Source organism: Fopius arisanus, unplaced genomic scaffold (genome assembly GCF_000806365.1).
Source record: "Fopius arisanus strain USDA-PBARC FA_bdor unplaced genomic scaffold, ASM80636v1 scaffold00041, whole genome shotgun sequence".
Classification (NCBI taxonomy): Eukaryota; Metazoa; Arthropoda; class Insecta; order Hymenoptera; family Braconidae; genus Fopius; species Fopius arisanus.
In genome coordinates this window covers 1,014,630-1,029,946 of record NW_011887780.1, presented here as the reverse complement: position 1 = coordinate 1,029,946, position 15,317 = coordinate 1,014,630, and the positions used below count along the sequence as shown (strand labels likewise).

The 15,317-nt window shown below is 32.5% G+C and overlaps 2 protein-coding genes across 7 annotated transcripts in view; one reads left to right on the top strand and one right to left on the bottom strand.

Moving 5' to 3' along the window:
- Nucleotides 1–2,121: 2,121 nt before the first annotated feature.
- LOC105266819 (uncharacterized) lies at nucleotides 2,122–5,291 on the top strand. Of its 3 annotated transcripts, XM_011305252.1 has the most exons (3): nucleotides 2,122–2,378; nucleotides 3,958–4,161; nucleotides 4,625–5,291. In XM_011305252.1, the coding sequence occupies exons 2-3, from the start codon at nucleotides 4,002–4,004 to the stop codon at nucleotides 5,023–5,025; spliced, it is 561 nt and encodes a 186-aa protein (XP_011303554.1). In that variant the 5' UTR covers nucleotides 2,122–2,378; nucleotides 3,958–4,001; the 3' UTR covers nucleotides 5,026–5,291. The 3 variants fall into 3 exon arrangements, 2 of the variants coding, with proteins under 2 accessions (XP_011303554.1, XP_011303552.1); XR_892192.1 differs by lacking the exon at nucleotides 2,122–2,378 and having other exon boundaries at nucleotides 3,860–4,161; nucleotides 4,629–5,291; XM_011305250.1 differs by lacking the exon at nucleotides 2,122–2,378 and having other exon boundaries at nucleotides 3,860–4,161.
- Nucleotides 5,292–5,759: 468 nt separating this feature from the next.
- LOC105266817 (hemicentin-2-like) overlaps nucleotides 5,760–15,317 on the bottom strand; it is a 19,737-nt gene continuing 10,179 nt past the window's right edge. For all 4 annotated transcript variants that reach the window (XM_011305246.1, XM_011305247.1, XM_011305249.1 and 1 more), the window contains exons 7-14: nucleotides 14,121–14,417; nucleotides 13,514–13,644; nucleotides 13,202–13,361; nucleotides 10,788–11,084; nucleotides 8,906–9,226; nucleotides 7,105–7,392; nucleotides 6,512–6,621; nucleotides 5,760–6,221 (exon numbers count right to left, since the gene is read on the bottom strand). In XM_011305246.1, coding sequence (XP_011303548.1) covers nucleotides 6,108–6,221; nucleotides 6,512–6,621; nucleotides 7,105–7,392; nucleotides 8,906–9,226; nucleotides 10,788–11,084; nucleotides 13,202–13,361; nucleotides 13,514–13,644; nucleotides 14,121–14,417 — 1,718 coding nt within the window. In that variant the 3' untranslated portion in view covers nucleotides 5,760–6,107. The remainder of the gene's footprint in view (nucleotides 6,222–6,511; nucleotides 6,622–7,104; nucleotides 7,393–8,905; nucleotides 9,227–10,787; nucleotides 11,085–13,201; nucleotides 13,362–13,513; nucleotides 13,645–14,120; nucleotides 14,418–15,317) is intronic.

Below are 15,317 nucleotides of genomic sequence, written 5' to 3'. Positions count from 1 at the left end.
GGGCTCTCAGGGACTTATGATAAATTTTTCGGGGACATTCAGGGAAAAATTCAGGCCAGGCTCGAAATTTCCAGAGCTTTCAGGGATATATATGGGACTTTTTCGGGGGAAATTCAGTGGAAAATTCAGGCGAGTGTTGACATTTTCAGGGCTTTCAGGGATTCATGCTAAAATTTTTCGGGGACATCCAGGAAAAAATTCAGGCGAGTCTTAACGTTTTCAGAGCTTTCAGGGATTCATGTGATTTTTTTTTCGGGGATATTCAGGCGAAGTTCAAGCGAGTCCTGGAATTTCCAGAGTATTCAGGGATTCATGGCGACATGTTTCGGGGATTCACATGGGAATTTTTTCTCAAACAAAATCCAACACTTTCTAAAATTTACTAAAACATTATTATCACATGTTTTTCCGTTAAAAAAATTCAATAACGAAATCCACTATTTCTGCTGATGCTATCAGAGATTTTTAAAAATTTCTTTAAATTAGAATTTTCAAGTTGAATTAATTGAATTGATTTTTCTCATACGATATTTCGTAAGAATTTCAATACTCACCTCTACATTGAGAATAATCGGTTGTGAAAATAAACCGGCCCATGGTATCTTGAGAGATACTTTTCCTATAATACCGATTTCTATCCTAATTGGCAACCCAAGCTGGTACTGAAATACAATTAAATCCAAGATTAGGAATTCCCTGGAGAACACAGAGAAATTAATGAGTCAGTGGAATTAAGAGCGATTTTAATTAAGAGAAAGAAAATTCCTTTCTTTATCACGAATCTACTAAAACACTCGGGTTTTCTCATTTTCTTTTCAACTTTAAGGATTATTTAAAGTTTTATTGGGAGATGAAAAACTTTTCACTCACCAATGCCTCTGGTTTCAGCTTGAGATCCGTCAGGTACGTGTCACCAGAGAAAATCCCTACGTTAAATTGCTCTGTGTCGAGGTCCTCGACGTATCGTCCAAGGAGACGATTCAAAAATGCTGCCACCGCGCCTTCGAACATCTTGGTAGCTTGCAAAAAAAATCTAACATTGCAATAAACAATGGGTAATTCAATGAAAATTACAGTATTCCAGCATTAAATTCCATTAAAATATTTAAATTTTTATTGAACAAAAATGTAATTTTCACTTTTTCATTTCATTTCATTTTTTTTACTGTGCACTCTTCATTTTTTTCAATGTTCCATCTTTTAATTCTAATATAATTATTCCATTATTCTAGATATTTTATTATTGTAATTTTCAAATTCTACAACATCTCTTAATTTTTGAAAATCATTGATGAAAATTTCCGTGAAATTTCACTCAGAAATTCATTTAAATTATTAATTATGTTGGAATAGAATTTTAATTAGACACTGTCACCAAATTTCTCATTCATTTCGAAAATTCCAGAAAAGAATTTTAATGTTAAATCATAATGGAATTTTCAATAATTGGAAGTTAAATGATTCGTTAATGGAGAATTATTAAAAATTTCAAATCTTTTACTTGGAATTTTGAATCTAATTTTCCAAAAGTGAATGCCATTTTTTACTAGACTCAAGACATTTTTTAAATAATACCCGAAATCTATTATCCCAACATTTAATAAATTATTTATTTTATTGTTAAGACTCCACGAAAAAATATAATTTCCAACAAAAATTCTCATTTCTCTAGACTGAAGTAATTTTTCTATTCAATTAAAATATTTTCGATTTTCCTACAGCCACTGGACTCCCAAAATTTCCAAACCCTCAAAAACTACAATAATTTTCCCCCAATATAAATAAAAAATTGAGTTACCCCCACACTTACGAGATATAATCCAAAAAATTCCGAAAAATCGAGTCATAAATTTTTCCGTCAAACAGAAAACCAATTAAACCCTCACTAATTAAAAAAAAGCTAATTATAAACTAGAGTCCCTAGACCTAATTTATTACCCCCGCATATGATCACTGCAATTTATCAAGAGTTTATTTAATTTATTAATTTTCATTTAAACAATAAGAAATTTAATCAATAATAATCAGGGATAATGGTATACCTGAGTCAATAAAAAATCATCACCAACTAGGAACTCCCGGTGACCCGAAGACCGAATAAACTAAATTCACTAGTTGAAATCCCCACGTCAGTTCCGAGGTCTGACCAATCGACTGTCAAAACTCCTTGACATTTCGATTTAGGGGAATTAATCGAAACGTAACTGACACTTGCCGGTGATTTCGATAATCGTCATGACTGAATCACTTGATTATTTATTTATCCGATAATTGTACATGCGAGTTATCACCCCCGAAAGGTGGAGAAACGGAACAGCTGTAAAACTCCAGTGCACGCCGTCGCAAAACGTCGGGTCTCAGTACTGTGCCAGCATGGGGTATTGATTTGTATTTCTTTATCTGGAGGGATGCCTTTCAGGGAATCGACGTCCCTCCATTTCCATTGTATTTCCACCAAGGGTTCATCATTGATCCATTCTCATTACACCATCGACTCATTAATTATTCAATTTTTTATTAATATTACCTTTTCTTAACCTATTTTACTTCCCCCATTCTGTGAATCCCCATCATGTTATTATTCATGAAATGTGAAGTTTTAGTGGGGAGAATTATTTCTGATAATTATACACTAGTTTTTTTTCCCTCAATATAAAAGCTATTTTCTAAATATTAAAATATTTTTATTCCAAGCAATACATTAGCTGGAATAATTTATTTATTTAATAGTCAATCCCCTCAGGATAATAATTACCAGAAATAATTTTTCAGTGTCAAAAAAAATATTTTCTCTTTAATTAGTCATTTTTTTTATAAGACACTCTTAATTGTGGCTCTTAATTTCAGTTTTAATTGAGAGTTTCAGGATTAATGCGTTTATGATTGATAATTATCCTGTTATTTATTTGTTTATTCGTTTTATTTATCATTTCTGTTGCTTTGCCCTGGGAATTTCTTTTATAGTAATTATTATCTTCTGTACAGCTGTAATTATTTCTGAGAAGTGGAGTTTCAGTGAGAATAATTATGTCTGATAATTATCTATTAATTATTTTGTTGAGGAAAAGATTTTCTATTTTATCAGTAATTTTGATTGTTCAAAGACACATTGGAGTCGATTATGAGAGAAATTGAGTGGAAAAATAATTTTTACTAATTATTTGATTTGATTTTAAAAGTCATTTTCAATTAACTTAATTAAATGCAGTTAATTTTGTTAATTGATGTTTAGTGGAGTGGCTAAAGATTGATGGTTTTGTGATTGTTAATTATCCTGTGTTCTACTTGTTTATTAATTTTGTCTTTTTGTTATTTTGTTCCTTTGCTGTATGAATTCCTTTGACAGTATTTATTATGTCCTCCAGCTGTAATAATTCATAATAATAATAATGCAATAATTATCGACTCGTTCTTTCGGAGAGTATTTTCTATTTAATTATTAATTGTAATTATTCAAAGAGACACTTAAGCTGACTTAGATAAATGAAGTGAAATTTCAGTGGAAGAATAATTTGCGCTAATTATTTGCTTGAGCAATAGCTAGAACTTTTTTATTAAAGACTTTTAATCACACTAATTACAGTTTTAATTGAGGGCTTAAGGGTCTAATTATCCTGTTTTTTTATTTATTTATTTATGTTTTGTTTCTGTTATTTGTGGTGCTTTGCTCTAGGAATTTTTTGTACAGTAATTGCTCTGAAAATTATATTAAAGTAGATTTCCCGAGCAATTGAAACTAATTACACTTTGAAAAATTATTTCTGGTAATTATTATCCTGAGGGGATTGACTATTTAATAAATAAATTATTCCAGCTAATGTATTGCTTGAAATAAAAATATTTTTCATAGTTAGAAAATTATTTTCACTTGCAACTTCACAAATGACTTTTAGTAATTTCGAGGAAAATTGTTAATTTAAATGGATTAATGAAAAAAAGGCGATCATTGATGGCTAGTTTCAGATCACATCTACTTCATACCCTCAAATTAAAAAATCATAATGTGCAACAGAGAAATCTGTCGGAACTCTACAGTTGACTCTGCAAATTCATCCGAGGAAATTTACGAGTCAAATCACGAATTTTTATCGCACTTGTGTCACTGCAAGTGCAAAGTTATAGGACTGGTGCGTCATCAGATGGAGAGGGTTTCACAAGAACGTAAAGTGCTTTTCAAAATCGAAAATTCCCTCAAAAAATATTTTCTCTATTATTCCGCACGAGTTCAGTGACTTATTTTCACTTTCATCCTTCATTTCTCACTAAATACCTTCTAATCTAATGAAGATAACGAAATATTTGTTATAACCTTTTTTATAGTTGTTAATTAGCCCTACAAAAAAGGTATTAATAAAAATTTCCATATTCCCCTTAGATTCGGAGATATTTCTCGAAAGCTCTAGGGAACCAAGAATTTAATTATTCATCTGCATTTTCTTGCTTCAATTCCCAATAAATACCTCGGAATCTAATAAATATATCAAAATATTTGTTATAACCTTTTTTATAGTTCTTAATGAGCCCTACAAAAAAGGTATTAACAAAAATTTTCATATTCCCCTCAGATCCGAAGATATTTCCGAAAAGCTCGATTGAAACCTCAATGGACTTGACTCTTTTCTAGATAGATTTGATTTGAATTTTCGGTCAAATCCAAAGTACCAAAATACCAAGTCCGAGGTACTCACGAATGCCTCGAAGGAGAGGGGAGTCCAGACCCTGACAGAAGTGAAGAATCAAAATGAAAAGAAGACCGAAGCTAGGGATAATGAAACCTCGCCATCTCCACCTCTGGAAACCACATTTTTTCCAAGTTTTCTACTCAAAAGACCGCCTCTTCCTCAGCTGAACCATTTTTATCAGTACAAAAATGTTGTTGTGGGCTCCCTGGTGATGCTGGGAGTTGTCTGGATGGCACTCGTACTCGGGGCTCTTCTGGGAGCTTCAGTTTGTGGAGATAAACGCACATGTCTTCCCATCTTTCAACTCGACTCCACCATTCGATCGAAACATTCCATATTCTAGTCTTAGCAATCAAAATTTTTCACATTTTTCTCTACAATCTGTATTTTTAAATAATCCGATAGAAAATCAAACCGACGTCCACATAATTGGATTTTTCTTTTAATTAAAAATATTCGAAAAAATTTATGAGTATTAAGAAATATATTATACAATCAGTAATTAAGAAATTAAAATGAAACTTGAATATTTCTATCGAATGGTTGAGATATTTCTTATTCTAGTCTTAACAATTCTTCACATTTTTTTTGCAATCTACATTTTTTATAACGAACTAGAGGAAATGAAATTGAGAAATTTCAGTAATTGAAAAGTTTTTTATTGAGGATATTCGAAAAGAATCACAAGTTTTTTAATAAAAAATATGTGTAGAATCTTTAATCAATGAAAGTGAATAAAGCAAAAAAAAAATTGAAGTACTTCTAATTAATAATTACACTATTCTTCAATTACCTCAGAGAAATCAGAAATTAAATAAATTTTATGATGGAAATTGATTCTATGTATAATTAGATTTTTAAAAAATTGAAATCATGAAAATTAAGAAGAAAAATCAGGAAATTCTTTAGAAAAAAAGACTCAATGTCTAATTTTGTATTGGAATATCAAATCCTAGTTATAAATAGATAACACGGAATTAATCAAGTTCAATTGATTAATAAAATAATTAAATTAAGGCCTAAATTGAATTGTATGTAAAAAAAATTAGAATAAATAAATTAAAAGAGGACCTAGAAAATGAATTCGAAAATTCCTTCAAGTGACACAAATAATATAATAATTTTATGGATTAACATTAAACATGTACACAATTCGTTTATTTTCATCTCTTTATTGAAAAAAGGGCGTCCCCTCATTGGTCACCAAAAACACCAATTCTCGCCCTCAGTCCACGTTAACTGTTCGTTCCCCCGATTATTTAGTTTGTTCTTAAAAAACAATGCAGACAGTCCACGTATGAGTGTGTGATAATTCCGTGACGATGATGTCAGCTATACTGATATGTCTCGTTTATGCGTTGATTCGATTTCGATGGTTCATTCTTTTGTCTATCAAATAATTTGTTTTCTTAGATTACAAATACTTTATACGCAGCTCTCCGGACCGGGTATGGAATTGGCGATTATTATTTCTTTCATCAAGTTGCGGTCAGCCTTGAAGCTTATGGGCTCCCATGATTTCGTAGAAAATGGATTCAACTGCAAGATATAATAATAAAATTTATTAATTTCAATATGAGTAATATTAATATAATTTATTTAAGCCTGGATTCGTTAAAGGATCGACTTTTCGAGGAATAGCTTTCAATCTAAGCGAGATATCAAAATTTTCATTAGAAACTTTTTTTTAGAGAGGGGTGAGAGCTACAAAAAAAGCTCTTATCAAAATATCGCTATCTCTCTTAAAATAAGAGATATTCTTGAAAAACTTCAAAATGGCTCAATGCAGAAATCATTGATTTTAAGAAAAAAACTGCAAATCCACTTACACTGCACTTATTTGTCTGCAGGCCCTGCTTATGTAGGTCATACGGAGCAAATAATGTATCAGGCCTAACTGGCAAGAACAGTTGAGGTTCTCGTTTAACTTTCTCTTGATCTAAACAAAAATTAACACAATTAACTCCACAAAAATGATCACTCCAGCTTACACGAGCCCCAATTTTCACACGATATCTCGAAAATTAAAAGAGACAGCAAAATTTTCGTAAAATCTTTTTTATAGATCCAACGAAGAGCTATAAAAGACTTCTTTCACAAATTCCGCTATCTCTTTTAGTTTTCGAGATATCGCGGGAAAATGGGGGCTCGTGTAAACTCGAGTCAACCTCGAATCGTTCAGATTCAGCGCAGTTTTCCCGCGATATCTCGAAAACTATGGGAGATAGATTTTTGTTCGTAGAAACTTTTTTGTAGAGCCACGAAAGAGCTAGAAATAAGTTCCAATTAAAAAATTTCTACCTTCGATAGATTTCGAGATATCGCGAAAAAACTGCACTGAACCTGAACTCTCAAGACTGACAGCTCTGGAGTGGTTGGTTAATTAAGGAATTAATTAATTTTTCCATGAAGAAGGGATTACCTTGAGGTGATTGAATGATATCCGGCTGGTTGAGCCCATAATCCCCCACCTGTTTCAATGTATATTCGACGAAATACGTGTGATCCCCGTGTGTGACATCCAGCATCGAATTATTTCTCGAGTCAGGTGGACTGATTATCGGTTGCTTCATGTAAGGCTCGACATGAACTGGTGAAGTTGTGCCTCGTCGTCTGTACATCATCAGCATGACAGACAGAACTGTTATCCCCAGGGTCATGAGTGATCCAATTAGCAGAAGCACCAGGGGAACAAAACTCACTCCACTCTCTGGAAAAACACAAAAACCAATTTTTAATACAAAAAAAAATCAGATTCTCTGGATAAATCCATTTAACAAATTATTAAACAATTAAGAATCATGTAGTGTCATTATATTAATTCGTGACAGGTTTATTTTCATTTTTGTAATTCAAATGAATGATTTTTTTTGCCATTTTGATTTATTTTTGATTTATAAAATAATAATAAAAATTCATCAATTCTTCAGTCTCGAATTTCTCCACTTCAATTATCAATTATTAATGTTTGATGGATTGTAATTAAATAATAATTGTAGAAGAAATCGTAAAATATTCATGTATTCATCAACTATTCGTTTAATTCGGTAATTATTCATTCAATTGTTAAAGCCGAGATTTTCCTAAGTTATAAAACATAATAAATAATTCTGAATAATTATAATTGTATGGATTCGGAAAGGAATTGAGGAATGATTAAAAATCCTTCATTTTTTAAACAGCTGGAGGTATTTTAGACAGGAACCCCTGGTCCAGGGTATCATTAAAAGACGATTTCAACCCCAAAATCGTGGTGCCTTGGGCGTTCTCGAGTATTGATCGGATATGGACAACTAATTCATGTTTTCAGTCGTAAATTTTCCTGGTTGAGTAATGAATTGACAGAAAACTCCAGAGGAATAATCACGTGAACGTTATCAATCAGACGTATTGAATTTTTAAGAGGAAACCCCGCGGTTTTCAAAAAATTCTAGTGAATTTCTGGGTTCTACCGATAAATTTTCCTATTTTTCTGCGCGTCTTCCGTAAAAAAAAAACTAATTAAATTTATTCTACAGGAAAACTCCAGAAAATTTTATCTTTTCGGATTTTTCCCAGTTGTCCATTTTTTACATTTTCATAATTTATTGATGTGGAATACCAAAAGCTCCGAAATTACTGAATTTTTCCTGAATCATTCCTCGATTTTTCGTTTAGTTCCTTTTTCCTGCTTTTCTTTCTAAAAAATGGGGAAATATTAAATTGTATTCATTTTCTGTTCCAGTTAAATAAAAAATCCTTCTATTTTTCCAAACAAGTCAGTAAATTCTTCCGTTTTTAATAAAAAATTTGGAAAACATCAAATTTCATTAATTTCTTATTGACGTTATAGTAATAAAACATTCCCCAATGTTTCTAAATAATTTAGTTTACTTTTCGATGTTCTTCGGTCTTTCCACAACAAAAAATGAACCATTAGACAATTCCCGGCAAAAATTAAAGTTAAAAAAAATATTTAGGACCGAAAAAATAGTAAAATTTGAGATTTCATGTTTCCCTTGAAATAAATCTGAAATTTCATCACTTCTTACATATTTATTAACCCATTCTAGTAATATATTGTTGCCCATTCCATTGAATTCCCCAAAATGTAAGAACAAGAAAAAAAAATATCGAGGACTTGGTAGGAAAAATAAATAAAACAAATTCACCACTTGATATATGAGTGAAGAATGAAGGGTGAGACACGATGAGGGATGAGGTGTAATTTGATGATTAATTACCGGTCTGTTTGGCCGAGTCCCTGAGGATAATATCCTCGAGTAATGATACCTCGCTTCTCCCCTTGGCATTCACAGCATAAGCGATCAGATAAAAGTGAGTTGCTGGCAGAAGATCCACGATGGATATACGGAAGAGGGGTAATTCGGGGGAAATACTTGTTGTATTAACCCGGAGTATCCTGGTGCCAGCTTCCCAAGCCTCCAGGCGAAATTCCTGTTTAAGACCCCCATCGTATCCTGGCACACACTCAATCTCGAGGATCTCCGAGCTCTGATTCAACGAGGCCTTTATCGTGCAATTGTTCAGAGGACTCGGTTTAACTGCAACATAACAAAATTTCACAAATTTTCAACCAATATTCACATTCATTTACCCTCCTCACCTCATCTCAGTCTTTCTAAAAAATTTTTAACAATTATTAAATTCATTCAATTCATGTCATCACCATTTCCTAGGGGATGTCCGGGTGAAATGGAGACGAGGGGAAATAATTCATTGGAAGAATCCATTAGTCAACACTTCAGGTTTTTCATAATTTTATTACATTTAAGGCTCGGGTGGATCATCTAGAAAAGATCATTTACTCCGAAATTCGGATTCCTAATTACTTTGGCAATTAATCATTTTTTTTTAATAATTGTTAGCTAGCGTTTTAGCGGTTGTCAACAACTAGGCCGCTAGCTAACAATTATCGGAAAAAAAGATTAATTGACGGAGTAATTAGAAGTCCCAATTTTGGAGTAAATAATCTTTTCAGACAGTCCATCCGGGCCTTAACTGATAAAAAAATGGTAAATTTCTAGACAAGAAATTTCGTAATCAGAAGGAGAAAATGATGGATGCAGGTTGGATGGATTTTTTGAGAATGTTGAAAAATTAGAGAAGTAAGAGAACAACAACAATTAAAAGGAAAAACATTCAGACAGTCTCCAGGATTTTTACATAACATTATTTATAACTAAATATGTAATATTCACGAAACGACTGTAAATAATTCATTGTACATACATTAATAAACAATAAAATAAAAAAATTGGAACACTCGGTTTTACTACTCAATATTCCCCAATTGTTCATACTTCCCACTTTGTTCATCTAATTTTAGTGGTTATTTAATTGTTTTTCTAAAGCTTCGAAATTCACTGAATATTCAGATAATCTCAATCACTTGTGGTATTGAAATAAATAATGCATCTCATTAAATTATTACCTTTATAGACGAACGAAATTAATATCGATATCAATTTCCCGGATATTTAATTACTTTTTCTTCAATTAATTGCATAGTGAATAATTTATTGAATTTCATTTAATTCAATAATTATTTCTTCGCGTTTTTCATTATTTATGAAATGTGAATAAATAGCTCATTTAATTAATTTACTCATTTTGTGGGCGAGTTATGTAAATATTGATATTGATTTCATCAATTTTTAATTGATGTAGTGAAGCAGAAAGTCGAATGGATATTAATTTCATTTTTGTTCCATAAATATTTTTCTCGTGCTCTCGAAATCTCGAGATATTCTTTTGGAATTATTCCAATTTTTAATTAGTTTTTACACTAATTGTATATATTTGTTTTTATAGATAATTAACTTTAATTATTCGTCAGAGATTTCGCAATTTTTTCTTTTTTATTTATTTAATGTTAATTTTTATCAATTTGTAATTTTTATTTTTATAAAAAAAAAAATCCATTTTTTTTAATAAAAAAAAAAAAAATTTCTTGAATTCTGATAGAAAAATCAAAATCTATCGACTATTGCTATCGAAAATGGAATATCAAGGAGGAATTCTCGAGAGTTCCAATTGATATAATTTTTCCAGAATTCTCGGAGGAAGCGATAAATCCGAATTTGATTATTTTTGGGCCCATACCTGCCGGAATGACTTGATAAACACAAGGAATTTTCTGTTTCCCGATGATATTTCTCCCAGAACACGTGAGTGCTCCATAGTCCCTCTCTGACATGGGGGTATAGATGAATTCACTGGTAGTCCCATTATTTCCATCGACTTTCGCTGGGCCCAGCTCAAAATTCTCACCGCTGTTGTTGAATTCCCAGATGAAGTCGACTTCACTCGGATCAGCCTCCACTTCGCACCTTATCCTCACGGATTCATCTAATGAAGCTCCAATGACCGTTACTTCCTTAGTCTTGCAGACTGGAGCGACTGCAATAGCGAAATTGATTATTCAATAATTACGAATTCCTCCGGGCCTCAAAGCTTTCCACGAATTAAGTCCCAATGATGGACTTTTTGGAGTCTCAGGCGACTTTTATTTCAGACTTCTCAAATTTTTTTAACGCTCAAATTATGATTTTGGAAAGACTTCACGTGAGACGTTCGATATTTTGATTTGAGATGTACAAAATATTGACTTAAGGCCCGGATGGACTGTCTGTAAAAGATAATTTACTCCAAAATTGGGACTTCTCATTACTCCGTCAATTAATCGTTTTTTCCGATAATTGTTAGCTAGTGGCCTAGTTGTTGACAACCGCTAGAACGCTAGCTAACAATTATTGAAAAAAACGATTAATTGGCGGAGTAATTAGGAATCCCAATTTTGGAGTAAATTATCTCTTCCAGATAATCCAACCGGTCCTTAAGGCTCGGGGATCATCTAGAAAAGATCATTTACTCCAAAATTGGGATTCCTAATTACTCTGGCAATTAATCGTTTTTTTTTTAATAATTGTTAGCTAGCGTTCTAGCGGTTGTCAACGACTAGAACGCTAGCTAACAATTATCGGAAAAAAAACAATTAATTGACGGAGTAATTAGGAATCCCAATTTTTGAGTAAATTATCTTTCCGAGATACTCCATCCGGCCCTTAAGACTTCGCTAAATCTTGATCTGAGACTTCAAGGACTTGAGAGTCAAGCTGTCAAGTTTAGTAACGCGTTATGATTCCTACAGAGATTTCGCGTGAGACTATGACACATTTTGATGCGAACTTATCAAAATGTCCACTTGAGATTCAATTCAAGTCCTGATAATAGATTTAAGATAATGGAATAATAGAATTAATAATTCTGGGAAATCAGAACTCCATCTCCATCAGATAATTTCTATCGGCGTTTGCGCTAAAATAATTTCCTGATTATTCAATATTCAATGTGATATGCGCAGTGATATCCTCTAGGCCATTTTGAAAATAGACTGCTCTCTTAACGGATTGAGTGGAATCATTGGAAATTTAATTAGATTACATGAATGATTTTTTTTCACTTGTAACTGGAGAATAATCTTCATAACAAATATTTAAAAGTGTTCTGAGTTTGTTTCAGGTGAGAGCAAATGATTTAATAAAACCTGCGCTAAATGATTCCCACAAATTGGATTCATCTCCGAAATAATTGAATTGGTCCAAAAAAAATCGCGTCCTCAATTCATTAATACCTAATTAATTCAATTACTCGGGTTGTTTCAATTTTTCTGATAATCAAATAAATACGCTGTCAAAATAAAACGTCTCTTTTAAACTCATCTTAAATTCAGGATTACAGGAGTTATTACATTAGCATGGAATTCATCTTTTTCAATTAAACCTTCAGAAAGTCTCGATTCAAGATTTCCCGGGTTTAAATTGAAATTTTCTTAGGACTTCAATTATTAAATTCATTCAATTCATGTCGTCACCATTTCCTAGGGGATACCTGGGTGAAATGGAGACGAGGGAAAATAATTTATTGTAAGAATCCTAGGACTTCAGACTTGAACACCTAAATTTTTATTTTGTTAAATGCTTGGACTCAGACTGAACTTCAAACAAGTCCCAGAATTTCGGATTTGAAAATCATAAATTGGATTTTGATCGATGAAACACTTCAAGTCCATCTCAAGTCTCAACGTGAGACTTTTCAGCTTAAATTTCCGTTGAAACCCTTCCTTAAAAAAAAAATTAATTTAAATCAAATTAAATAATTAAAATAATTGAATTACACAACACGTCATACTAAAACTTGAAAAAATCTTTCAAGACTGGACTTGAAATTTTCATTCTCAAGTGAAATCTCTCTTAATCTCTCCTTCGAGACTTTAAACGGCATCACAAAGTTTTAAAAAACATTCATCTTCCATTTCAAAAACTGAAAACGCGTTCAATGACAATTTTCTCGTCTCATCCCTCAGAATCATAAAATAAGGGTGAAAGTTTTTGTTTTGCGGTCCGCCCCACAAAATTAGATTCCAAAACATGAAATGATGGACATCGAATTTGAAAATATGCTATTCCAAGCAGGACTGCATCAATTAGTGCCCTCCTGAATTAATAATTACTTACACTGCACTCGAAGTGGAACAACGGCTGAGCTCGTCTCTCCCCTGTCATTACTAGCAAGACACGTATAATTGCCTCCATTATCACGATTTATTTTCTGCAGTACGAGATTTTGTGAGCTTATGACTATTCCTGCTGCTGAATTTTGTATAAGAACATGTCCCTATTTAACAACAGAAAATTTGGTAATTAGGGGTTGAATAAATTAATCGAGCACATGATGTAGAAATAATAAATGAACACCGGTTGACAGTTGGATGTCAGGTAATAGTTAAATAATAAAAATGTTTGGAGAATAATAATTTTTTTACTCACATTGTGGTGCCATGTTATCCTGTGGTGCTGGGGATTTGCCCGAACTTTGCACTCAAAATACACGTCGTCCTCTTCCTTTATATTTTGAGCATTCAGAGTGTTGCCTATTTCCAGATCAACCTTCGGGGGAACTGAATCAACACCACTTTAATTATTTCATTCATCAAAAATACGTCCAATTTTTCATAACGAGTTCCACGAAGTTTGCAACCAGAAAATTATCTCTGAGTATTTTTAAAAACGTAAATTGGTTTTTTAAATGGCATCACTCCAGAGTTAATCAACTCGATGATTTTACTTAATGTCATTTCAAGTAATGAAATGATTCTATTTTCGGTATACATATGATTGGCTAAAAAAAGCAAAAGAACTCGGGGTAATGAGGACACATTTAAAGGATCGACGTGATGACCCACTAATGTGATTGAACGCGATTGAGACTAATCGATTAATGGATCGTAATAGAAAATGTGTTATCCGTGATTGAGCATTGCGAGTAGTGAATAAGTCATTGGTTTGAAAGAATACCAGAGGATTAAGCTGGAAAAATCGCATAGTGAGTGAGATTACGTCTGATAAATTAAGTAAAAAATGGCAATTGACTCACAGACAACGTTCAAGTGAAAGCTATCCTCCATGAAGGCATCAGTGAGAAGGGGATTTTCACCCCTGCACTTCACCTGCTTGCTGTGATCCTCGGGTATGGGTGAAAATTTGAGTGTACTATAAACGACCGTTGCATTTCCAGTCTCCTTAACGCGTCCATTCGTGAATGCTGAATTACCCTCGAGCCATATCACCTTTGGACGTGGATGTGAGCCAGCAACTTGACAAGTTAAATTGTACGTCTTCTCCGACTCCAGGATCGCCGGTTTAGACAGTATCGTTACATTCAGGGGTTTTACTGTTAAATATCAATAGTTTTATTATGCTAATAGTGAAAAATAGATGATGATTTTATTTGGCTCACTATTAGTTACAACTATAGTTGGTACTCTCAGTAAATTCGAGAATTAATCTTACTGAGAATGAGGAAATTTTAATAATAGGTAATAGTAGGCCTACTATTAATAGGTCATGAGTAAGCAATTTACATGGATGTGATGATATTTCCGCAACTATTGCTTGATAATTTTGTAGGTATTCTTTGTTAACGAATCTAAAACTAGTAGGCAATAGTGACTCTACTAGTAGGTAATAATTGGATAACTATTAATAGGTCATAAATAGGTAATTTCCATGGTCGTAATGATATTTCTGTAACTATGGCTGAATAATGCTGTAGACACGCTTAGTTAATGAATATAACTAGTAGGTAATAGTTATGCCATTACTATTAATAGGGCAAAAGGTCGGGGTATTTGTATTCATATTAATGGCTAATAGTTATAATAATATTTCCGCAGTTGCGACTTACTAATAGTGGCATATCGATTCGGAAATTCCAGAATGAATATTAAAAAGTCGGTATAGCAGGTATAATAGTACTACTATTTTCTACTACTTTAGAATATCCGAGAGAATGCTTCAAGTGAAACTACTCGAGATTGATCAGACACGGGAATTTCACGTCGAAAATAGCAAATCAATATAGTAGGTTGTAATAGTACTACTATTGCCTACTACTTTCAAATATCCGAGAGAATGCCCCAAGTGAAATTACTCGAGATTAATCAGACACGGGAATTTCACGTCGAATATAGCAAATCAATATAGTAGGTGTAATAGTACTACTATTTCCTACTACTTTAAAATATCCGAGAGAATGCTCCAAGTGAAATTACTCGAGATTAATCAGACACGG

Coding starts and splice junctions, on each gene's coding strand:
- LOC105266819 (XM_011305252.1), top strand. CDS start 4,002: ATGTGCAACAGAGAAATCTGTCGGAACTCTACAGTTGACTCTGCAAAT. Junction 4,162..4,624: donor GGAGAGGGTTTCACAAGAAC/GTAAAGTGCTTT, acceptor ACTCTTTTCTAG/ATAGATTTGATTTGAATTTT.